Genomic DNA, 26023 nt, shown 5'->3' with positions numbered 1-26023 from the left:
TTTGAATACTCTATTTTGGGGAAGGTGTGTGTTATACCAAATGTGTCCCCTAAAATTCATAAGTTGAAGCCCTAACCCCCAGTGCCTTAGAATGTGACTGTATTTGGAAATAGGGCCTTCAAAGAGGTAAGTACAGTTAAATGACGTTGCTAGGGTGGGCCCTGAGCTGACATCACGGGTGAACTCATACAGAGCAGAAGAGACGCCAGGGGCCGGCTCGCAGGGAGCAAAGGTTGCGCGAGGACACCACGAGAAGGCAGTGGTCCGCCAGCCGAGGAGAGACGCGTCAGGAGAAGCGAGCTCTGGCAGCACCCTGATCTGGGACGTCCAGCCTCCAGAACTGTGGGGAATTCCTTTCTGTGTTCCAGCCACCCAGTCGTGTTTTGTTACCACAGCGCAGCAAACTAATACCTGGAGGTCTTTAATTTCTTCCCCGTGAGAAATACACGAGCGCTCGTTTCTTATAAAAGATCCGAGTACAAAGGTGTGACAGTCCCCTTCCAAAGCTCTCTCCTTTGACTCCCTTCCCCAGAGGATGCCCCGGGTCAACCAGTCAATGGTCAACGGTGTGGTACCTTTTCTCTACCTTTCTCTGCTTTTTCTTTCTGTATATGCACATTCGTGTTGTTATGTAAGGATTTTCCTATCTGTGTTTTTCCACAACTTGCATTTTTTTCCCACTTAACGGTATCATAGAAATTTTGTGATATCAGCACAAGCATTTTTCTGTTTGTGTATGCAGTGTTCTAAAGTCTCCGTCAGAGTTTATTGAAACCCTCTGATGTTGATGGGCTATTTGCATGTTTTTCCTTTAGTGAACACCTATGTAAAACCATACTTCTGCCTGGGTCTATTCCTAGAATTGCGATTGTTGAGTCAATTCAAAATACATTAGTGCATTTTATTAATCCTTGACTTATTTATTTTACCTTATAATAAGTAAAACAATAATAAGATTTATAAAGCATGAAAAGGCATAAAGAGAAAGGCATTCCGCCCCCACGCCCCCCACTGCCTCTCCACAAGTAGCCTTGCTGTGTGTTCCTTGTGGACCCTTTCAGAGATTTCTTCCTTTTCAAAGGCTTATCCAATTAAAAGTGGGTGTGTATGCCCTTTTCTTCCTTTGTTACACAAGGGAGCGCACACTATAAACACCGTTCTTCAACTTGATTTTCTTCACTTAGCACTATAACTTGCAGGTCTGTCACCCAGCGTATGGAGAACGTCTTTGTTCTCCCTTCTAAAGTCGAGCAATATTCTGCTGTTCAGATGCATCATAGTCTCTTTAACTAAATGCATCATAATCTATTTCATTAGATTCCTATCAATGCTCATTTAGTTTGTTCTTAATTTCTTGCTCTTCCAAGCAAGGCTGCGATCAATAGCTTATGGCTTGTGCTTTTCAGATTTTGATAAAACTGCCTCCTGGGACATTCTCTGGACTCCCTTAGCTATTTGGCAAAATTGCATTACTCTTTGAATGGCCTTCAGGCCTCACCTCTGGAAGCTTCTCTGCTTTGTACCTCCTGTACCTGGTAGGACTTCTCTGGGTGTGCGGGGCTCAGGGCAGTGGAGTGAGTTCATTGATGTATCTGTTTTACTCAAGGAACTGAGTGCTTACAGGGCAGGGACTGTCTTAGTCACCTCTGTGTCACCAGTGCCAGGCATGGGGATTACATACAGTAGGTATTTAATAACATGTGAGAAGCAAAGGGAATGTTGGCTAAAAGATGCAGTCATTCCGATTGGCCATGGGCCACCTGCATGCTGTCTCGAGGGGACACGTGAAAGAGGAAAGATTCACCATCCTGATTCTCTTGGCCCTGGTTGGGCCGCTTTGCACGTGGTGCCCACTCTGCCATGTGTCCGGTTGGCCAAAAGGGCTCCTGGGGGCAGTGTGGTAAGCATGCTGGTCGTTCGCTGTTCTGACTTCACTTTTTTTTTTTGAAAGGGGGCGGGCAGAGGGAGAGAGGGAGAGAGAGAATCCCAAGCAGGCTCCATGCCCAGTGCAGAGCCCGACGAAGGGCTCCATCTCACCACCCTGAGATCATGACCTGAGCTAAGAGTCAGATGCTTAACCCACTGAGCCACCCAGGCACCCCCTGGCTTCACAGGTAATAACACATGAGCTGCTAATGTCATTACCCTCATTGCTTCGAGCAGCCATGTAAATTAAACCAAGGGAGAGAGAACAATTGCAATTAACTGGTCTTACCTCAATTTCCTGATAGGAGTTGTTGATCATGGCTATCAGCATATTGAGCAGCACTACCACCATGGTGACGTTATAAACGCCGTAGAGCACGTAGCCGATGTTCTCGATGAACTTGTGATCGTATTTCAGCACCACCGAGATCACTTCAGACAAGCCAAAGATGGACCAAAATAAGGTTTTAAAACTTTCTTCAACCCTATAAGGAAAGACAGTTCCTTCAGGCAGTTTGCTTCTGCTGACACTTTTCACATGAAAGTTCCCATTACCCAGACTTTGGTGGTGACGTGGGGCTGGGCTGGCGGCGGTGCCTGTCTTCTGAAATAATGGCATGTTCCGATTTCTAAGAAGACTTCCAAAAATTATCCTCTTTCTTTTCCTTTCGGTCCATTTATCGGGACTCCTGGATGTGGTATCACTTTTATCTTATAATTTATTAAACATTTAAAATTAAACAACAGGACAAATGTTTGTTCTTGTACATTATCAACCACACTCTTCCTAAAATAGTCTCTTGAGGGTCTCAGACCATCCTGCCCCACGTGCGGGGTGGGGGGAGGGGAGAATGGTGTCCACGGATGGAGGCAGCCTCACTGGTCACGGGGCAGCTCCTTAAGCCTCATGACCATCTGTTGGGCTCACTTATTACCTCCATTTACAGACGGAGACATGGACACTCAGAGCTTTATCCTTTCTAGCGGCATCTGGCTGGAAAGTGGGGTGCAAACCCAGGCACGTCTGAGGTCTCCCAAAGCATGTACTTCTAACTACAACGCTTCCCCACCTCCTGGGTCTCGGTAGTGAGGCCAGTCACACATCTCATGTCCTCTCAACTAGAGTTGAATTATGAGAAGTGTGAGTTTGGTGTGTCCGTATTGTTCACATTCAGCAGGCAGCTGTCCACACCTCGCCCTGCAGCTCCCTAAAGGTAGATACTGTGCTGCTTGGAGGGCATTGTGGGGAAAACCTGGCTTTTAGGACACTGCTCTTTTGACTCTTTAGAGACTGTGAAGTAACCAGGATACCCTAGCTTTAACATGAAGATCCAAGCATGTTTCACCATCTGTACTTTGTGGCTAGGACCCCGCATCAGGTTTACAGCAGAGAATCCAATCAGAAAGCTGGGTTTTGGTTGGGTGGTTTAGAACACCCCTGTGCATCCGATAATGTCTGAATAGTTATATGCAGTGCTTTTGGTATGCATCCAGATTTGGGGTACATTATGAGAAAACACTTTCTTTTTTCTCTTTAACATTTCAGATTTTCAGCACTCACCCACAAGTGGCCAGGATTAGCTAGATCTCAAAAAAATACCAGCGTTTCTTAAGGATTGGTATTTATTTGACATGATGTACAAAAATACTAGTACTTGTCACTTTGGCTAAAAAATCCAACTCTGACTTGCATGGATTTTCGACTCTCCTGTGTGTGAGTGTGTGTGGGTGTATGTGTATGTGTGTGTCTGGCCAGCAGTTTGACTCATTCCCTATGCATCCCAGAGTCTGAAAACTGAAAATTGAAGTGGGTTTTTGTTGTCATTATTTGTTTCCAGTTTCTCTGAAAACTGTGAGTTTGGAATATTTAATTCATTTTAGTTTTAATAAGAAGGAATTTATTTGGGGGTTTGAAAGTAACGACTGGGTATCCAGCATTACTTTAGAGCCCCAGGTCCTGAGGCTATTCTGAGAAAGAGGGGGACACACTGCTTTCTTGGGCGGGATCCCTTTTGTGTGAAAAAGATGCCATTCAATCAGTGGCCATGATTCTATGCAAGTATTGCCTTCCATTAAGAAGTAATCTTTTGGGGGCGCCTGGGTGGCTCAGTCAGTTAAGCATCTGCCTTCGGCTCAGGTCATGATCCCAGAGTTCCGGGATCGAGTCCCACATCGGGCTCCCTGCTCAGCGAGGAGCCTGCTTCTCCCTCTGACCCTTCCCCCTCTCATGTACTCTCTCTCTCTCATTCTTGCTCTCTCAAATAAATAAATAAATAAATAAATCTTTAAAAAAAAAAGAAGTAATCTTTTGGTTATCACCCTAGTGGAAGGGAACAGTGGCAGAGAGACTCCAGAACCACTGCATGAGCCCCCAATCCCAAACTAGAAGGAGACAGCAGGATGTGATCTGACAGTTGTTCCTAGCTGGGTCAGCGGAAAACCGGAGGACACATGATCCGAGCAAGGGACTGGGCAGGCAGGCACTGGTCCCGGATGATGCACTTACCATGAACACCCTACAAAATGGATAATATATGCAACTGAGCGATGCCTTACAGAAATTCATCTTCCCTTGCTTCCCTTAGAAAACCCCACAAAACTTTGGCTGACACAAATGAAGCAAGCAATTAGAGAACATTCAGAGAAAATCTCCTGAATTTTGATTAGGGAAAATGGCCTAGATTCAGAGTGTATTTTTTTTTCTCATTTGCTTCTTGCTCTGAATTTTGCCACTAAGCTCTGACTTATCCTTGGTGCCTTCACTTTGGCATTCTGTGTAATAGAATAATCTAAAGGAGGCAGAGCTAACCCACTAAGCAGTGTGTGTTGGAGTAAGAATATTTACAGGGGTGCCTGGGTGGCTCAGTCATAAAGCGTCTGCCTTCGGCTCAGGTCATGATCCCAGGGTCCTGGGATCGAGCCCCGCATCGGGCTCCCTGCTCTGCAGGAAGCCTGCTTCTCCCTCTCCCACTCCCCCTGCTTGTGTTTCCTCTCTTGCTATGTCTCTTTCTTTCATATAAATAAATAAAATCTTAAAAAAAAGTATTTACAGATCCCTAAATTCATGGCTTAGCTCCTCCTCAGCCCCTCGTGGAATGCTGATCCTTAGGTTTGTTAATCTGGCTTCTAGACTATCTTTACACCTGTTTCATTTCTATTCTATAGATCAAGGATTAGCCTCTGGACCCAAATTTGGCTCTGACCTATAGGAGTATCTAATTACCAAGAGGCCCAGACTCACTGGGATTTCCAGAGTGAAAGTGACCCCCTCCAGGGCAGTAACACATGTACCTGACTGGGCAGGAAGGGGTCTTAGTCAAAGTATGCATTTTTAATAATCTCTTGCAAGCTCTTTCTGGACTATCTACAGCCCTGTGTCCTCTTATTATGGGGCAAAATGGGTTGTCGTAGCAAAGACCTTTAAAGTAAAGCCAGGTCCATCGGCTTAAATAATCCACAATGGCTAGATCCACCATTGGTTGGGTCTTTCATTTATATTTACCCCTCTTGACGTGATCTGGACTAACCGAATAGACTAATTTTGTTGTCATTGTTTCTCAGAAGGGACCTCATGGGCTGAGTTATGTACAGTTAAGCTGGGCTAAATGATAGGCAGTCATAACTCACCTATATAACTCAATTCTGAGTGGAATTGAAGAGTTCAGGGTTTAAAAATGACACAATAAAAAGTTAGAATAAAATATTGCTATTTATATAATATTGGGCTGGGAGAGGTTTCAGAAGCTAGAAAGGGAAAGATGGAGGGATTTGAGCACATAAAACTTTACTCGTATACAACAAAGACATAATAACTAACAATGTAAGGCAAGAGATTAAGAAAAGAATTTGTATCTGCAATACACATGACAAACACTGAGTGTCTTTCTTATATAAAGAGATCTTAGAAATCAATATGAAAGATGACAGACATCCTAGCAGGAAGAAAAAGGGGGGAAAGAAAGTTCTATGAAAACTGGATGCTTTTTATGGTGACTAGGTCTCCATAATTAACTTGAAGTGCCATGCTAGTGGCATCTTCTGGTTTAATATGTTGCAGGAAATAAAGGAAACTTGTCCTCACTGCCCTGAGTGGGAAAAGGCTGTGTTACTTTGACCTTGGAAACCTACCATAATATATTCTTAGAAGACTGGCCTTGGAAAGGAGCCAAATGGTACATTACTGAAGCCAAGAGCCTGGGCACTGGAGCAGGCCTCAATGTTTTGTGAGGTCACAATGCTCCCTGAATCATGTATTAATCATCACCCACGCTTTTCGGGAGCTATGGGACCCGGGGCATGGGACAGAAGGCCAGTCACTGTGGAGGTTGGGGGCTGTCTTTCAGGAAGAAAGTATCTTGGAACTGGCTTAGCTGATAATCGCCATGAAGCCACTTGTCTCACCAAAAACCTCTACTGTCAACCAGTTGGTCTCAAGGCTAAATGTGAGGTTCTTTACTCAAAGGGATAGTGGCCATGGGCTCCGCATCCTCCTCCTAACCACTGTGGCTACCTACAGACTTAGTCCCAGGTTCCCTCAACTGTGTCCATCGTGGGAAGCTTCACAGACATAGCTGGAGGAGTGAGAAGAGCAAAGGTGCATGCCTTGGTTCAAATCCCAGCTCCACCACGTACTGGCTATTTACATCTGGGCATGTTACCAAACCTCTTTGAGTCTCCGTTCACTCACCTATGAGAGGGGATAGAGGTGCCTCACTAGGGACATTGCTGTCAGGATTAAATGAGCAACCTAGGTACAGGATATAACGCAAACCCTATAAATGGTAGCTAGTATTTTCATTCATTTATTTGCCTAATAGCCACTGAACTCTATGTGCCAAGCAGCGTACCAGGTGCCCATTTGCTGGTGCCCAGACCTTGCTTCTGCCCTTGTGGAGGTCCCAGGCTAAAGCAAACCCCGCAGGGCGACCGGACGCTACAAGGCTGGAGTAGGCAAGTGCGCTCTGCCGGCCCTGCCTCACCCAGGATCACACACAGCCCCGTCGGCCCCGCCGGGGCCGCCACTCGGGGCTGAATGGAGCTAATCATTCATAGGCCGCTGCCCTCTCCAACAAGCCTATCTTCCTTCCTACCTGCAAAGATCATCACAAACCCTTGATTTCATGCAAATCCTCTTTCTGACTTCTCCAGCCTGGGCTGTCTCGTGACATTTGACTCTTGGCTTGTCGTGGAAGGGACTGGAAAGTTGAGTGCATAGGCCACCCTAGCCAAAGCAGTGCTCCTAGTGAAGGAATGGAGGGAGAGCTCCTGTGAGTGAGGCTGAAGAGGGCCATGATTCATGCTGCTCCCACTGTGCGGGTGTGCGTGTGGGGGGAAGGTTGGGACTGACTTGTCAGGCAGAAGGCAGGGGCCTCGTAATCAGCTCTCTCCCAGGCCTGTCTCGCCTGGATAATGGGGCTTTAATAACACGTTGCCTCAAGGGGCGGTTGTGTATGGGTCTCAGAGAACAAACTGATCAACACGGCGAGGGTTTGGGGGCAATTGTTAGGAAAATTGCTGCTGCTTCAGAATGCCATGATGCCCTCCCCCTGGTGTGGGAACTCTGCCTCCCCGCTTCCCCCCAAAACAGTTCGGTTCAGTTACCTACCCCAGGCTGCACATAGCAGGCTAAAATTAAGCGGGAGGCTAGCTCCCCGAAAGGCTGTTTCTCGGGTTCGGGAGACAAAAGCTGGTGCTGTGCTAGAGGCCTCTTGAGGTAGAGGCAATGCCTACCTGCCGTCCAGGCTGGGATGATGGAGGACGGTGCATGGGATGTACAGAGACCCCCGCCAGAGCCCTGGGGTCCTCCAACGCCTGGACCCGCAGACCCAGAGCAGCTGGGCCAGGCTCGAAGGTCAGCGCAGAGAGGCAAGTGCCTAAGGAAGTCTGAGCCTTGGCCCTCGTGCCCCGCCAGCTTGTGTCCCCTGAGTGACCTCTTGGCTTATCCCCGGTCCTAAATGAGGAGTTGGATTCAGAGTGTCCAGAGGGAGAGGAGGCTCGCCCCAGAATCAGTGTCAAGGAACGAGGGTGCACAAAGCCTCCGCGGCCCAGATTTATTCCTACAGGGATGCCTGGGAGCCTGCTTGCTCCTCGAGGGCAGGGCTGTGTTTTCTTCACCCTTGAAACTCCAGACCCTGGTACGCAGCGTGGCACTGCTGAAAGCGCTCAGTGAACTCTGTCTGATGAGTGAATGAGGGAGTCCCTGCTCCCAGTCTCAGGGTGGGGCTCTGGGGAGGCCCTCAGAGCACAGTTTCTCAGTCAGGCAAGCCTGGCTTTGCATGTGGGCTTCTGGCCACACCCCAGCCTCTCCGGGCCTCTGTTTTTCTAGCTGTAAAATGGGAAAACTGCAATCTCTCCTTCACAGGTTTGTTGTGAGGATTCAAGGAGTTAACTGAATGCTTGGGAAGTGTGTAAAATACTGCTTGGCACGTAACAAATATGTGATCAATGTTAGTGGTGTTAGTTTTTTCTTTCTTTCTTAACTCCCGGAGGCTCCAGTGTCAGTGTCTCGTGGCCTGCAATCAACTCTAAGTACAACCCTTTGAAAAGAGCAATCAGATCCTGCCCCTCCCCTTGAGCGGCTTTCCCAGGGTTGACAATCTTTTCTGTCCCCTGGGAGGCCTCAAGGCCCCTTCTGGTCGGACTCCCGATCCCCCACCCCCACCCCATTCACGGATCCCTGCTGGCTCCCTGGCTGCCATGATCTCTGCTGTTCCCTCAGCCTGGAAGGCCCTTCCCCCTTGTCTCCACCTGGCCTCCCCTCCTCCTCCTCCTCACTCACTGGCTGTAAACTCCATTGTCACCAGCTCAGATAGGGGAGGCTGCCCTAGTTACTCTTCCGCTCAGCATTTTTATTTCTTTCCTAGCCCTCAGCACTTAATCCTAAATGATCTTCTTTGTCTCTTTAATTCTTTAAACTGTCTTTTTGTGTGTGTGTGTCCCTCTTTCCCTGTTCATGGAGGAGTGTGACCTCCACGAGGGCAGGGCCTGCTGATGTGCGCACGGCTCTGTCATCGGTAACAGACAGTGCCTGGCTCGTAGTAGCGACTCAGTCAACATTTTTGGTCAATGAAGGATTGAATGCTGGGAAACTGAGGCATGAGGTGGCTTGGTCTTGGCCAGCTGGCTTCAGACCTGCCCAAGAACTATACTTCTGACAGTATCTCTAGAGCTAACCCTGGACAACCCGGTCTCCTGTCACTCTGTCACTTTGAGGAAGGAGAGTTTGACCCCATTTCTAGAATCGAATGTTAGTGATAAAAAGGGAGGGCTTTCTCCCCGTTGAGGTGGTGATGATTAGTCTGAGAACAAGATGGAGGACGTGGGGCAGGGTCTGAAAATGTGCTGGGAAGACATCATCGAAGAGAACACATTTTCTGTGTACCATCAAGCCTTTCCCTCATGCATTTGTGGGCTCTCAGCCTGTTTCAGAAGCTTAAAGGTACCAGGCTTTTAAAATTTCATGACATGAATAAACATGAGGCGAGGGCATAAATAAATATTATATGATAGTAGAATGTCTGCTATAACAGGCGTAATCATTCTTCTGAACTAGTCTAGGAAAAGATCTATATTTTTATCACTTCCTGGAGAATTATGCAAAGATGAGAACTTATATTAGACTCAAACTCCTTTTTTGACCCGTAATGGTCATTTCCAGATGCCCGGCCTCTCTGAGCCTGAGCTGGACCCCTTCAGTGACCACGGCTGCCTGGTCTGCCACGTCTGAGGACCTTCTTACTACTGTCCCCACGTGACAGTGGCCGTAATAAGCTCCCTCACTCCCCCAAATCCTTATACCCAGCTTGCATTTAAAAGATGAAAGGCGAGATTATAACTTTCAAAATACGGTAAAATATGATGTAACGCTTCTGTATCAGAGATGCCCAGATTTCAACACTGACCCGGAATCCCGGGAGAATCTGTCCCTTCTGAAGCCCAGTAGGCCGGTTCCATTCCCGGTTCCCACCAAAAGACACATTTAGCGTGCTCTGCCCAAAGAACATGGTAGTCAGCCGCAGTCCTGTGACGCCACACTGTGACGTTTCCTTGGTTCCTCTTACCCAGCCCTTGGTTATAGTGAGTTTTACTCGGGCAGGCAATAGGATCCAGCCTCTGCTGCCCTAGCAGGACCTCCTCTGCAGCCAGATCCTTCTTGGCGGTATGGCCCCTGGCTCTCTGGAGGCCCCTCTGGCTCGTCATTCCCTTAGAGATATCTTGGGGCTTATATGGCTCATCTCTCTCCCTTTTTTCTCTTCCGTGGGCCAGGGAAATTTCAGAATCTTTTGTTTGCAAAGCATAATATGGCATTTTTAGCTGAAGAGCCTATGTTGTTCCTTTAGCAAGTGTCGGCCTGGCCCCTGGTGCTGAGCATGGGGCCTTCCTTCTCAAGCCCTCCAGGTCCTCCATCCCTTAGGACAAGGACTTCACCCAAGACACTGAGTGTGCACCTGGATCTGTGTGTTTGCCTTTAGCTCTGCTGCGTATGGGTCCTGCAGAAGGTTAAAGCCCCCATTTCTCTCCTGAATCACCAGGGACCTTGACTTTCTTCCCATAATATGCTCCTCCAGACTGTCTCCTCCAGATCCTTCTAGGGCCTTCCCAATGTCAAAACCCCGAAAACATCCTCCTTCCCTCTCAACCCCCACATTCAGTCAGACACCACGTCTCCACTCCAGACTCCCCAGTGTCCCTTCTCCAGCCCACTGCCACTCCTCAGGGTCCTGTCCTTTCTCACGTGGCTCCCTGTCCCAGCCACCCGACAGACCGTGTTCAGCTCTCTTGGAAGCTGCCTGTCTCTCAAGTTCCCTTCTTTCAGAGCATCTCAATTTATAAACATGCCTTCGTTCCTGTGATTTTTTTGATTAGCGTCTGTCTTCCCAACCAGTCGGCAAGTTCCGTGAGGGGAGGAGCTGTGAGGAGCTGTTTTTACTCATGATAAAACCCCCCACCCCTTCCAGTCCATCCTTCACACAGTTGCCCCAGCACACTCTCCAAAGGCAGATCTTCTTTCTTTTAAAAAGTTCTTAGCAGAGACTCTAACACCTTATCAGGACTCTAACACCCTTCAGAATCTGGATCCTCCTGGATTGTCTTATGTAATCTTCCCTCGTTTCCCCAAACTCTTCCTTACTGGCAGTTCTTCAAAAATCCTCTGCCCCTTTATACCTTGCACAGGCTAGAATACCCTCCTAGTCATTCTCCAAGACCCTCCATAGCCACCTCCTCCATGAAGCCTTCCCTGACTCTGCCAGGCAGAGTTCAGTGCTTCTTCCTCACTGTGCTGCCCAAGTACCCTTTGATGATGATCATGTGGTGTAACAATTGATGCTACTTTTTTCTGAATCCCCCACTTGTCTATGAATTCCACAGGGAGAGGAGGATTGTCTTACTCATCTCTGTGACCCCAGGGCAAACACAGAACTCGGCTTGGCGTAGCTCCTCCATAATGGTTGTCAAACAAATGAGTGTACTTTGGAATAGAAGCCTACTTTACCCAGGGGGCAAACACAGTCTGTGTATTTAGAGATGAGTTACGTAGAGCCGTCAGGTTCTCAATGATAACCACATCTGAATTTAGTATGCTCTTCTTTAGAATTTGGTGCCACAGGAAAGTGACCCAATTTTGCAAGAGACCCCCCTCCACTTTAGAGCAGAGGCTCCACTGTGGGAGTGGGGATCCCACTCTTGGGAATTGCAGGTCAAAAGGTGGAGGATAGGAGTCATGCAGATCTGGGTTCAAATCCCCTCCTTGGCTCTGGGATTTGGGCCAGTCTAGTGTCTCTCTGAGCCTTAGTTTTCTGGTGGTAGGTGTCTGTCATTCCACGGTTTGGAGGATTCCGTGAGAGGGCAGATCATGTGTTTGTTCAACAGGTTGTTCAACAACAGGGTGATGCAGCATTGCTGGGCGGGGTGGACCATGTGTGGGCAGGGCCCGCAGGAGCTTCTCCCCCAGCCCCAGCGGCTGCCCCCCCAAGTTCACGGGAAGGAGGGGCTGGCTTTTCAGTGGCTCTGTGATGCTGGGTGAGCTGAATCAGCGCCTCCTGCCCCTGGTAGCCTTATGAGTCTCTCCCTTTATAGAATGTGCAAATTGTCCATAACTGTCAAGGAAAACGGAAGCTTCTAATTTTGCTTAGCACTGCTGAAGCTCCTTCCATTAAAATGATTCCTGGGGAGACAGAATAACCTTAGGAGAGGTATTATTTTTGATTAGAAAAGTCTCAACCCAGCTGTGCTATGAAGCTGACTCCACAACGGCTTGGCAGAAATGACTAGCTGGCTCATTTTTTTGGGAGGCAGGCCCCATATTTAATGTCCAGTCAGAATGAAGTAGGGGAGGCCAAGTTCACTGAAAGGGGAGACCAGGAGCCCATTTTGAGTCATGAGTGGTGTCAGAGAGCCCTTACTTCCTGGCTCTGGGTCACCCCCTTGCCCCCAGACCCTCCTGTTCTTCTCTGTGGACCTGCCCTGCCATGGTCACAATCAGAGTATAGGGAAGGCTACCGCTCTTGTGTGCATTCTTGCCTAGCTGTATTTCATTCATGAGCCAAGGATTTTTTGTCTCTCTCTTTTTCTTTTTTTTTAAAGTAGGCTCCATGCCCAGCATGGAGCCCATCAGGGGGCCTGAACTCACAACCCTGAGATCAAGACTTGAGCTGAGATCAAGAGTCAGATGCCCAGCCGACTATGCCAGCCAGGCTCCCCGTCTCTCTTTTTCTAACACTATAACCAGAGGGCTGGGACCCCACGGTTTTCCTAGAGTTTCTAGGCTGAAAATCTCAAAACAACCCCCTCAAAAGGCAAATCCTCTTTGTCGACGGACTTCCATGATAAAGTCAAAATACGTTCCTAATAAGAACAAAATTCCTAACAGAATCAAAAACTTTTCTTAAAGACTTTCTTCAAGAAAGAGCTGTCTCTGGCGGCTTGCTCAGCTTTCTCTCTACTTCCTGACTCCTGTCGTGGGATACTTTGATTTTGTACTCTGAGAGCATAAAACTTGTCTGAGCGCCGTCTCTCCCTCCCCTTTGGACATTCGCAGTTTCTCATAGAAGCGACTTGGAGATAATGAGCTGCCGGCAGGTGCACAATCTGTCATGCCCAGACAGGCCCAGCTCACCAGCCAATGACCCAGGCACTCATGTCCCTGCCCCCCTTCAGCTAGGCCCTGACACAGCAGCAGCTGAGGAAAACAACCCAGATCTTTGAGCGCACCCTTGGTTCTGAAGTGGACGGAGGCTGACAAGTTGGGAACTGTTCACAGACTGTCGGAGCTCACTCCTTGCTCGATCTGGCTACCTGTTCCGACTTGAACCTACAGAAACAAATCCCACCTGCAGAGCCGGAGAGTCTACCCAAAAGACACTCACTTAGGTTAACAAGCCCTTTGTTTTTGAAATGCGCATAGTTGAGAGTGGCCTCTTTCTCTCCCTGGAAGCATGAGGTTGGATAGCATCAGCATATGTCTCCCTGTAGCCCCCTAGGACCAACTTCACAGAGCCCCCCAGTGACTTGTTAATGCAGACTTCCCAGCCCCACCCTTATTATTGCAATGAGACTCTGTAGGGGGTGAGGCCTGGGAAGTCCCCAGTTTAGCCATTTCCCCAGATGAGTCTGGTGCCGTTTGAGAACCACCGATCTCAGGTAAGACTGTTCATCCTGTGTGTTTATTTATACCTGGGCAGAGTTAGTTCAATCTGTCTATTTTCTTCTAACCCTCTCACTGAGGTCTGCTGGGTGGAGGGATTGGGAATTTGGGGTGGGGAGGGAAGAATTGGAACCTGTGGGGCGTTAGAAGAGGGCTGGGCTTAGGGCTGAGGGTCTGCAGTTGGTAGAGAGACTTTTCCTCTTTCCTTTGGTCCCAGAATGTCCCCACCTCTCTCATTTGGGACAGTGCTGTAACTTGGTGGGATTCAGGTGGGACTGGCTTTTGCAATCTGAACGGGGACTGCACTCCTAGGGTGAGCAGGGCTCTTATGGGGCAGCAGTCTCTTAGTTCCTAACAGCTGACTCTCAAAGGGGCCTCCTGAACAGTCTTTAGGAACTCCAGCTGTCCTTGAACATGGCAGGTGTGGGGTTGGGGGAAGGATACCTGACCTGCAGTGTGCTCCAGCCCAGATTTCTCTTCTGGAGGATTGAGTCTTCTGACTCTGTAGAAACAGATAGGGGACCCATCTTACCCTCCAAGCTCAAAATTCCACAGGAGAGACGCCCCCCACCCCTGTGGGAGGGCCAGAGGGAAGATCCCAAGCTAGGCAGGGCAGCCTGGGGATGGGCTGCTCTGAAGCAAACATTCACCTTAGGGGGGTCATTCGACTTTATCACCAGCCTAGCTGGCACACAGAATAGTTCTGAGTCCCCTAAAGCACACATCTCATTTATCCTAACATGGCTTTTTGCTCATCAAAGATCTCTTAGGGGGACATGCTCCGGGGAGCAGTCAGAAGGTAAAAGATGACATTTACAAAAATCCATTCTTTCCTCTGCACTTCACTGCTCTATTGACTGTTTTCCTGTCCAATCACACTGCCTTGCCGCTGCACGTCCCATTTTAGGAACTGCTAAGGCCCTAAATATCCCATTCTTTCTCTACTGTGCTCGCTGCCGCCGCCACACGTTTTCTTCCTTTCCCCATCCTGGGGGGCCTGGGTCCTCTTTGGTTGGGTCCCTCCTGTCTAAGAGGTCTCCATGTGGTTCCCAGGACTTGGGACAAGCCAACTGTATTGCTCCTCTTCCGCTTTCATCTTTTCCCATGGCTTTTCCTGATCCCAAAGATTCCCTCTATAGATGAGCGGCATCCAGCTGAGGATTGTGGCCGGGCCAGCCCTGCCCTTAAGTCATGATCTCTTTCATTTTCTCCTGTGTCCTGGCACTGACCTTCTGAGCAGCTCTGTGCCAGTCGGGCAGGCTCCCCGTGAGGAGCAGGAAGAGGGACTGCACAGAACACCCAGCCCAGGAGAAATGGAACCCAAATTCACGTGGTCAGATTCTCAGTCCAATGTTTACCCTACCGCCTTGAGCCTGGCTTTGTTTCTCCTGTTCCTTCTATCATTCACGTTCGTGAAGAGTTTAGTGAGCCCTACTGTGTGCGCAAGGCATCGTGCTAGACTGGAAACACAGAAGGGACATCGAGGCCTTGGTTTGTTGACTGACAGCTTGACTGTCCTTCAGTCACAATGCCTCCCATGCTGAGTGGCTACATCTAGCAGATCTAGAGCAAATTTGCTTTTGGGCGATTCAAACTTATCTCATTCCCCCCGCAGCTAATCACTGAGTATGGGAGCCATATAAAGTAGTCCGGCTCAATCAATGATGTATTTGGCCTGATCTGGACCACAGTTTGTTAGTGAAGCCACTGCTTAGAAGGGGTCCCGTAGAGCCAGATCAGTACCCAGGTATCTGTGCTTGCAGCTTCTCCTCCCTCCCCTGTCCTTATTCACCATTTCCATGATCATCACTGCCATTCACAGAAGCTTCACTGCATGCCACACATGGCATTTAATACTGCGGCTTACGGAGTCCTTACAACAATCCTGTTAGGTTGGCCATCTTAGTATTCTCACTTCAGAGCTGCAGGGGACATTGAGGCCCAGGGGATTTATGCACTTGCCCAAGGCCACACAGCCGGGGAGAGGAGAGCTCAGACTCACACCTAGCGTGTCTGGGCCGTGGGCTGCTGTGGGCTGAGGGCACAGCCAGACGCTTCTCAGGTGCATCTCTCTGCTCTGGGCCAGGCACCTGCTCTGTGTAAACACCCACTACTCTGTCCCGTAGAGTAACGGCTTCTGTGGTTCGGCAGCACCAGGGTCCCGTGCTTCTAGGTGGTTCCCATGGGTGGGGCAGCGTAGTCCATGATTCTGAGCTGAGGGGGACAACGCTCAGTGCACTGGGTTTGGGCTCTCAGAGTTAAGCCTCTTCCCCTGATGGGCGATTTCTCAGAAGAAGGAGAAAGTGAGGCTGTGCTGTGAGCTGGGAATTGCTCAGGAAACCTGTGTGGCTGGGCTCAGTCATTTTCACCGCCTGGGAAACAAATCTCAGGCCCCTCAGGTTTCCTGGGGCCCCATGTCAGCAGTGCTGGCCCTGCAGGTCCCAGCTGTCATGCTTGTGCCTGGAGGCATGACTGTCCTTCCCTCAAGATTCTGGGTGGGAGCCTGAAGAAGGCAGGGAGGAGTTCTGAGCCTGGGTGGGCCGGGGGAAAGACCTAGACTGGAAAGACTTCGGTGCCGCAGGCCCTTTACGTAACCCCCTCATTTATTCCTAAGGTTATTTATGAACAAGGCAGAGAGTCATTTCCACTTTATAGGTGAGGACAGAGAGGCACAGATAAATCAAGTGACTTGGCATAAGGTCATCAGCCAGTAAACGCCTGTGTCGGGATGGAAACTAGGTCTGCCTGACTCTTCTCCTAGACCACTGCTCAGTGCTACTGACGGCCCTGCAGGACACTGTCTGGCATCCCCCACGGCGGGGGGAGCCCTAGGTCTGCGTGGACACAGGCTCGGGAGCTCCAAAACCACCTCCACGCGGGAGGCCCTGGCACCTGTCTTGCTCTGCGTGTGGCAGCTACTTCTGGACCCTGATGGTAGCTGGCCCGACGGTGGCTTTCTTCAGGCTGGCGCACGTGCCTCTTCCCTCCCTGCCTGAGCCTTCCCCGCTGCTGCTGAGGCACGTGACACTGCTGGACTTGCTCAGTGTCCACGCCCCGGAGCCGGCTGGCCCAGCCAGGCGTACAGAGCTGCTGACCTGTGCGCACTCGCACACCTACCCCTCATGCTATGTGGCCCTGGCTTCCCCACAGCTGTCCTGGAAGGGTAGGGGAGTTCATGTCCTCTGGAGTGAATCTGATTAATGGAAGACAGCAGATGGGAAGGCTCTGCCTGATAAATTGTCTATTCCTCATTCTGATGGGCTATTCGGAGATGCGATGTTTCCGTATAATCTCCCCAGAGAGTGTGTCATGACTGAGTCGTACGTTCTGATAGATGGTGGCCAGGTCAGCATCCTCTATCTGCTCTCCCTCGTCCCCCGCCTCACTTTTCTTTTTCCTTCAGTCTTATTGCATTTGGGTTGCAACTGCCTTTCTCCAGTAAAGTGTTGGCATACAACATTTGCCCCGGGCTCTGTTTTCTAGGTAGCACAGGTGGACACAATGATAATGGTAATAATAATTCCTTTCACGTATTGAGAGTATACTGTTTGGCCGCTGTATCATCTCCCTGAATCTTCATACTATCCCTATTAAGCAGGTATTATTTTTATCCTCATTTTAAAGATAAGGAAACGGAAGCTCAGAGAAGTTAAGGAACATGCTCATGGCTGCACAGCATGTAAGTAGCAAAAACGAAGATTTAATATAGCTAAAAAAATGGATTCTTTCAACTCCAGAACCTGACCTCTAAGCCACCCTTAAAGAAAGTTGGCTGTAACTTGTAGAAATACGAAGGAAACATGAGTCTCTGCAAGGAGCTGCCTGCGAGAGACTGCTAAGGATTCCCGGGGAGCCCACCGAGACCCTCTGAAGAGAGCCCTGGTGTACTCACGTTGTAAACGCTGGGTTGTACTTTGCACCTCGGTAGTAGGAGTAGAGATTGAACATCCCAATCATGAAGGCCACAAATACCATGATGAAAATGACCATGAACTTGAAGATATCTTTCACGGTTCTCCCCAGTGAGATCTGCAGGGGCCCAAAACTCTCGTTGGCTGGCAGGATGTACGCGATTCGAGAGAAGCTCAGCACGACAGCGATCGCATACAGCCCTTCTGATATGATCTGAGGGTCTGAAGGCCACCACTTGTCCCTGGCTGAAAGAAAACAATCTGGGTTACTTATCGCGGGGGGACAGGATCTGCTGTGCTGACTTTTCTCTGGCGGAGAAACCAGTTAGGCATCTTTCGAGGTGGCTGACCTCATCATTGCCATTCCTGCCCTTGTCTTGAAGTTGATCCCAATACACTGAAGGTGTCACCCTCCCTCTGGGAATGTGCTGGTCCATCTGCTGGGAACACCCTGCCCTCACTTGAAGGCCGCTTCATTCATACTCATCCTTTAAGACTCTGGTCAGGTGTCAGCTCTCTCAGGAAGCCTTCTGTGACTCCCACAACCTGGGACAGGCTCCCCATTCCTCTCTTTGCTCCTGCAGTGTGGCAGCTACTTCTGGACCCTGATGGTAGTTGGCCCGACGGTGGCTTTCTTCAGGCTGGCGCACGTGCCTCTTCCCTCCCTGCCTGAGCCTTCCCCACTGCTGCTGAGGCACGTGACACTGCTGGACTTGCTCTGCGTGTGGCAGCTACTTCTGGACCCTGAGGGGGTCCAGAATATAATAATAAAAGCCACTTCTGCTCACTCTTCTGTCCTCCTTGCCCGTGTTTGAGCTCCACCAGCCGAGGATGTCCCATCCACTGGGGAAGCATCATGGGGAAGTAGTGGCGAGGAGCATGGGTTTGGAGTCAGACAGACCCAAGGTTGACAGTGTGGCTGTATGAATGCCAGCAAGTCAATTAACCTTTTGGAACCAGATTTTCTCCATTTGTAAATTGGGGATAATAACATCAACCTCACAGAGCTGTCATGAGGATGAAACGCAACCCTATATATGTAAAGTGCTTAGCATAGGGTCTCACACACAGCAGGTGTTGCTAAATGTTTGTGAAATGACTGACTGAAATACCACAAGTTTGGACTGGCCACAAATCAGAACACACGAGCCCACGCAAGGGCCAGGAATCTGGATCTTGCCTGAGAAAATGCTCTTGGGTTTTGTTTCTCAGGTTGTGTAGGTCTGGAAGAGTTGTTCTGGGTTTCAGCGAAGGTCTCCAATATGGCGACCAGTCATCCAGGTTTGCCATGACAGCCCTGTTCCAGGTGGCAAGAGTCCTGGGACTGGTTCTGGGCTGTGGAGTTTCTGCTTGTGGCCTCTTGTGTGGGTCTGAGCTGTCCAGAGTGTATTCCTACAGCAGAACAAAGCTGTGAAGTGTTCCTATGGCATAAGGAGTGGCATCCATCACTAATAAGGCTCCCTGCTATGTGTCAGGACACACAGTGGTTCTCTGGTGAGGGCAGCATCTTCATCCTCGGGAACTGTATGTGGGTGCCTGCAGTTATCACAACGCTGGGGCAGGAATATTACTGAGATGCTAATACCCTGCAATGCTCTAGACAGACCTGTACCATGAAAATTGCTCTGCTGAAAAAGCCAAGGGTCTCCCTGTTGAGAAATGCTAAGTGAAACTTAAATTGAGAAACACTGAGAAACTGAAATTAGCTCTTACATGTACATTAGCTGTAATTTTAGTGACAGCCCTGTAGAGTAGATATTATTATTGCCATTTGCAAGATTGGATTAGGGGTATGGGGTCCTTGTCATAGCCAGGTAAATGCAGATAGCAAGGAAATTACATAGCAATTCTTGGCAACCCCAAGGGAAATGAAGGAGGAATTTTATCCTTTATTTTCAAGGCTAGACTGTGTTAAACAATTATAATAATAAAGAGCAGCAAGAAACCTTTAGTAAGGGAACCCAGGCCTCTATTTGCTACAAAGTTTCACGTAGTGTATTCTAAATTACATTTGGAAATACAATAAAATTATAGACTCTATGTTCTCATCAAGGTCATAACTCAGAAGTCCAGGAAAGACAAGTAAGGAGAACAAATTATGTTTTTCCAATATATCTGTCACCCTCCAAGGATAAATAACACATTTGGGTAACATGAAACAAGACTTGGCTTCTACAAAGAGACACCAAAAAGGAATTTCTTTTTCTCCCCCATCCTATAATTTACATATTAAACCTCAGCTGTAATAATAAAAGCCACTTCTATTATCTAGTAAGATAGATTTAGCTGTCCTCGGACCCCGGTGACTAGGTCAGGACTTCTAGTAAAAAAGTGTTCTACTTGGACTGGCTTGTAAGAGTTACAATGGGTGTAAAAGCAAAGAGCAGTGTGATGATTCAGACAAAGGGATTTTCTTCTTTTTGGAGCTCTTTCCATGAGAAAAATTGCCCTATCACAACCTGGAAAATTGGAATCTGCCTATTTGGAGCTGTAGAGGTTGGAAGGCACCACTGCCTTGCTGGCCACCAGGGGGCTCTCTCGCTCCACAACTGGAGCACAAGGGACCAGTATGAGCCAAAAGATTTCCAAGGGCACAGGGTGAACCTCAAAGCAAGGGCAACAATGTGCAGTACTTTGCAGTTGGGTGAGACCTTAACACAATCCTTAATAGGAACAGAAGTCACAAGTGGACAATACTGCAGCCTGAATCAGGGCATTAAGAAAATTATCCAATTTAGTATCAAGATTCTCTCATCTTTCATTGATGAACCCTGAATGGCCCAGAGGGGAAAATATACAAGCCCACTTGGCCTTTAACAAATCTGAATTTGCTAAACCAATCAACAAAGAGTGAATGGTTTGTAATACGAGAAGACTCCCCGTTTCTCAGGAGGTGTGTCCTTACCACATTTGGAAATACATAATTAGTGACATAATCTGTGCAACATGATCTATATAGAATATGGGTAGCAACTACTGTGGTAAATGGCCGGCCCTTGGCAGCTCACTGCTTTACCTGACCACGAACATTTTTGAGGACACAGGAGCCATGTGACTTCATCTAACAGGACTTTTGACACTCAAACCCTTCAGATGTAGCAGCGGCCATTAATGAATGCCTAAGTGTCCAGCTAATTTACTGGGAACAATAAAAGAGATCTTTCTTCTCTCCACTCCTCTTTCTCTTTTAGAACAGTAAGTACCGTGTTAGAGCAGGAAAATGAACCAATAGGCAGTATTGATAATAACTGTTACCATTTAGTGAACATTTAATATTTTCAGAGCACGGTGCAAAATTCTTCATATGCACTATTTAATCTGTAAAACACACTTTTTGACTTGGGTATTATCCTGGTTTTACTTATGAGAAAATAAAGGCTCAGAAAAGTTAAGTAAACAAAAGTCTCAGAGTAAGCTATAGAAGTAGGGTTTGAATCCACGTGTAACTCCAAAGCCTGGCGACATAAGTACTGTGCCATTCTGCATGGTTTTCAATTCATGTTGGGCCAGGATCCCTTGCTATCCAAGGCATTCCTGTATTTCTGAGAACATTGTGAGTCCTGCCATGGAAACCCATTTCATCATCTGTAAAATAGGGACAGAAAAAGCCTTTTGCAAGGATTGGAGTTTATGGTATAATATGTCTATATAGTTCCTGGCACCTAGTAAGTCCTCAATAAATGGATGCTACAACTCTTACTCTTCCTAAATTTTCAATCTACTACCTCACACTGTATGGCCTTGTCGTTTGAAAGAATTAAGGCATCTCCAAAAAACTACTTTGGCCACGAGAAAGGAACTTTTGAATTGGGGAATCAAGGGCCTATCTTTGCACGAAACACAGGGATCCAATATAGAAGGACATTTCTTCCATCTCTACATTTCCCCTTAGTGCTCCTGGATCCACACCAGAAACGAGATCTTTGGGGATGCCTGGGTGGCTCAGGTCATTATCCCAGGGTCCTAGGATCGAGTCCCACATTGGGCTCCTTGTTCAGCAGGGAGCCTGCTTCTCCCTCTGCCTGCCGCTCTCCCTGCTTGTGTGCTCTCTCTCTCTCTCTCACAAATAAATAAATAAATAAAATCTTTAAAAAAAAAGAGATCTTTGTTTTAAAAAAGAGAAAAAAAAGAAACTCCCTGAAACGTTCCAAGATCCTTTCCAAAACAAATCTATCCTTCTTAACACATAAAAAAATAGTCACTAATTCCACGTTCTATGAAGCTCGCTGTGCTGCACGAAGTAGGACTGTTTGGGAGGGGGATCTGCACATGGAGTGGCGCTAAGAGCCCGTGGCCACGCCCCGGGAGCGTGGGGCGGGACACGGCGGAGCACCGCCCTCCGGCTCACCGTAGGTGAAGTACGCCACTTCCGGCGGAAGTGAGACGTTGTGCAGCGTGTCGTCCTGCACGTGTTGGTCCACGTACAGCTGGGCCTCGCTGGCCTTCAGGAAGGCCATGAACCTGGCGGTGAAGGAGGCCACGAAGATGGACAGCATCCCGAAATCCAGCAGGTTCCACAGGTGCAGCACGTACTCCCGCGGCCCCTCCTCCCAGATTTCCTTGCATTCGGACCAAATCATTCCTGAGGGAGAGTGAGAAGGTCAGGCTCGTTTTCCAGTTCCCTTGGCATTTGTGACCACAGCGGGGCACGGAGAGAACCAGGGGACGAATGTAAACGTGAGCTCTTGAGAGCTGAGAATGTTCGTAGCCAGCAGCAAACGGAAACCTGTCTTCAAAGGCAGATTTAGAAACAGGAAATTCTCAGACCGCGTGAAGACGTGTCACCTGCCCCTCTGCTTACAGATAAACCATCTCCAGAAGTGAGGAGAGGGATCTCATCCTCTCATAGATTCTTGGAGGTAATGTAGGAGAAATAGAGCGTCCAACATTTGTGCATTTTAAGAACTGAGAGGTCTTAAGGAATCGTCCAGTTCTAAATGAAATGTAAGGAAACTGAGGTCCGAAAATGGGAAAGGGCTTTTTGAAGGTCCCATATGTGACCTAGAACCCCGTTCTCCTAACTTCCACATTCGAACACGTTCTATATTTTGGTGATCGTTTCAGTGAACATTAGGTTTGGGTCGTTAGTTTTTTTAACTTGCTGGATTTTAAAAACATACGTCTTAATTGTTGCATATTAAATAACGTAGAGGTATGTAAACAAAATGTTGCTAGTTCCGCTACCTCATCTCTAAGCCAGCCTTGCGAGGTGACCTAGAGTAACAGTTTGGTGTGTATCCCTCTATACCTGTGCTGCCAATATGGTGGCCACTAATCACATGTGGATATTGAGCACTTGAAATGTGGCTGTTTGAATGAGAGGTGATGTATGAGTGTAATATACCATACCAGATATCAAAGACTTCATAAAAAGTAAAATATCTAAATTTTTTTATATCAATCACACATTGAAGTGACAATATTTTAGATAAATTGGGTTAAATATTAATTTTACTATTTTTATTATGAGTCTACTAGAAAATTTAAAATTAATTATGTGGCTTATGTATGACTTGCACTATATTTCTATTAACTACTGCTATTCTCTATCTTCATCTTAATTGATTGTTAAAAATGAAATGATTTAGATTATTAAAACTTAATGATTCAATAACATTTTGAGCACTTCCTATGTGCCAGGCACTGTTTTGTGTATGTATATATTAACTCAGTTAAATCTTTGCAACAATACCATGAAGTACATCCTGTTATCTCAGTTTTATAGCTAATGTTTCATTAGGTACAGAGAGTTGTTCTGTGCCCAGCTAGGAAGCAGGAGATCTGGGATTTGAATCTGGGAGGTCTGCCCCAGTCATCTGTGCTCTTGACCACTATGTTATTCTGCCTCTTCAGGAGATAAAATTGGATTCAAAACTAGTAATGTGTAGAAAAGATTCTTGAATATTTTGTAAATGACATTAGGGAGTCTCTGTAGCTACTCAAACCTGGGAAAGAGCTGATGCAGAACCAGCCCATGCTATGCACTACACTTAGCCTGCATACTTAGGAGGTAATGTGGTAAGAGAATGGCTAAGTGGTTGGTGAGTGAAACGGTTTCACTCACCACCTACTCACTCCCAAAAAGTTAACACTGCCTGCCTCTTTTGGCACTTCCCTGGCTTCTATGCATCAGACATGAGGGCTTGCCTTCCCCATAGCCTCTTCCCTCTCTCACTGGCCCTCCTCATCCTCCTTTGTTGCTTCTCATCCTCCAACCCCCCCATCCCTTAAAGGCTGTTGCTTTCCAAGGTTTTGGCCATTCTCGTTTTTCCCTCTGTCCTTGAGTAAGGATGTCCACCCTTGCAGCTTTGTCCTTCATTTCCTTGCAGATGTCCCACAAGTAAATAATCTCCAGTTTTTCTTAGGTGCTTGAAAGCTGTATTTCCACTATACAGAGAGACCGCTCTAAGTGGATGTCCTGCCAGTGCCAGAAATACTCCATATCCTAAGTTGGCCTCCCCATCCCTCCCTACCTCAGTCCCACCATTGCCCACTACCCCCTCTCTTGCAGTCCTGACTCCTCAGGCTGTCCCCATGGATCACGGCAGTTCTGCAGATCCTCCTCTGGTGGACTCCCAGATCCATCCTGCTCTCTCACTTTTCACTTCTTTCTCCTGACCTCCTCAAGTACAGGTTGGATCATGGTCACTTACCCCGGCAGTATACTCCTCAACCCTAAGATAAAGTCCAGACTGCAGAGCTGGGCTGTCAGAGCTTCCTGTGATCTCTGTCTGTGTCCATACGTCCTGGATTTCAGCAAAGGAGGTCTCCCCAGCAGTCCCCCAACAGTTCCCACCCCAGCCAATTGCTGGTGTTCCTTTTTCTGTCTCCTCCAGACCTCAAGCCCAAGCACACTGGCAGATGACCACATTATAATACAGTGGCCTTTGAGGACTTAGCTGCCTACGAAGCCTGGAGTCAAGGATGATACCAGGAGCTGACAAACAGTCATGGGCACAGAAGCATGGCTATCTTGGTCACAGGGCAAGCATGGCTGACTTGGTCATCTGGCCATACTAGATCATCTCTCCTCTGCCCAGGGACAGTTTTAATCAGAGTTTTCCCTCTTCTGGTGAAAGTGGTCCATTATATAGGAGGAATTGAAACTAAATGTTTCTCTAAGGAGAAAAGTAATTTGAGAGCATCTGTTTAGAGGAATTGTGGCTTTGTTTGATGAAATAGATTCTAAGATCAGCATGTCTGTATCACATCAGAGTCTGCACAATAGGAAATATCCCAAAACATTGCAGGTTTGTTTACAAGACACCCCCACTCCCCACCTTGCCTTTTTTTTTTTCTTTGCAAACCACCCTTCTCAAGCTTACCCTTTCAAAATTTGTATGGTAATTCAGCAAAGTAATAATTTTCTTAACACTGAAATTACTTTCAATTGGGCCAGTTCGAATAGATATTTTAGAAATGTTTTTAGAAAAACCATTACAGGCTGGAAGAAGTAATGTTTATTGCTCTTGGCTACCCTCAAATTAAAATTCCTGATGTCTTCGTGGAAGTGCTTTTAGCTGGGCACTAGGACAGTTGCAGGCTATGACTTAGGGCTGTCACTGGCCTTAATTCAGGAAGCCCTGGGTTCGGGTTCTAGCTTTGGCCACCTACTGGGTATGTGACCTTAGAAAAGTCTCTTGATATTCTTGGAATTTAGGGGTAATTTCAAGCACCAAAAGTTCTATGAATCTGAAATGCAAATTGCTTATAGAAAACTGACTTTTTGGACCAATATAAGTAGCTTCTCATTGGGTATTGCAAATCATTTCCTCCATAGTCAAATGCCCTTGTCAGTTTTACTAGATTTAAATATTAACTCACTCAGGCTAATTTAAATTATTCTAAGGCCATGAGTAAAAGCATGGGCCCAAGGGTTTGAGCAGCAGGAATGCTTAATGAAAGAAGAAACATGTGAAATTAAGTACTTTAGTGAGTGAAATTAGGCCCCTTACTTCCAAGGGGCTGAGGGTAGGTCAGCATTTTCTATCCAAAGCTGAGTGTGACAGTCTCTTGCCTCCAGCTTGTCAATCAGAGGAGTGTTTAGAGCCCAGGGGCTCAGGAGTAAGGATGCTGGGCACTGGAACCTCCTTCAGGCAAAATCCCCTTCACTCAGGGATGCCCCGGGGCCCAGAGAACAAGGTCACTGATAATTAATGAGGGTGGCTGATGGTGGAACAGGCTGGGAAGCCTTGGGGGAAAGGAGTAGCTTCATTTGGGCAGGTTCTGAATAACGGCCTGCAGGCTGCTGAGATGGAGCTTGTCAGTTCAAAAGGGGGTTCACTCCCATCCCTGCTTCAGATGCTATTTTGAAGGGATCCCCCGTCAGAATCCTGTGAGACTTTAAATATGCACATTCCTTAAGTGGTCCTGACCCCAGGGCATCCTCTACTCTGTCCCAGGGTCCTCAGCAAAGCAGACTTCGGAGACCACCTCCTGGGAGGCCTGTTGGTCCTTTCAGGTCAGCTTCTCATTATTGGGCGGATGTTCTGTGAACTCACAGGAGGGAGAATATGCCCTCAAGCTCTGACATCCAAATACT

The 26023-nt window shown here is 47.7% G+C and overlaps 1 protein-coding gene across 1 annotated transcript in view; it reads right to left on the bottom strand.

Moving 5' to 3' along the window:
- TRPC7 (transient receptor potential cation channel subfamily C member 7) overlaps positions 1–26023 on the bottom strand; it is a 148607-nt gene that overhangs the window by 13668 nt on the left and 108916 nt on the right. The window contains exons 6-8 of the mRNA XM_032425311.1: positions 21830–22063; positions 17463–17727; positions 2216–2411 (exon numbers count right to left, since the gene is read on the bottom strand). Of these exons, the coding sequence (XP_032281202.1) occupies positions 2216–2411; positions 17463–17727; positions 21830–22063 (695 nt within the window). The remainder of the gene's footprint in view (positions 1–2215; positions 2412–17462; positions 17728–21829; positions 22064–26023) is intronic.

Source organism: Phoca vitulina, unplaced genomic scaffold, assembly GCF_004348235.1.
Source record: "Phoca vitulina isolate PV1807 unplaced genomic scaffold, GSC_HSeal_1.0 scaffold32, whole genome shotgun sequence".
Classification (NCBI taxonomy): domain Eukaryota; kingdom Metazoa; phylum Chordata; class Mammalia; order Carnivora; family Phocidae; genus Phoca; species Phoca vitulina.
Note: the sequence above shows the minus strand (reverse complement) of the source record. Positions and strands in the feature narration are given on the sequence as shown.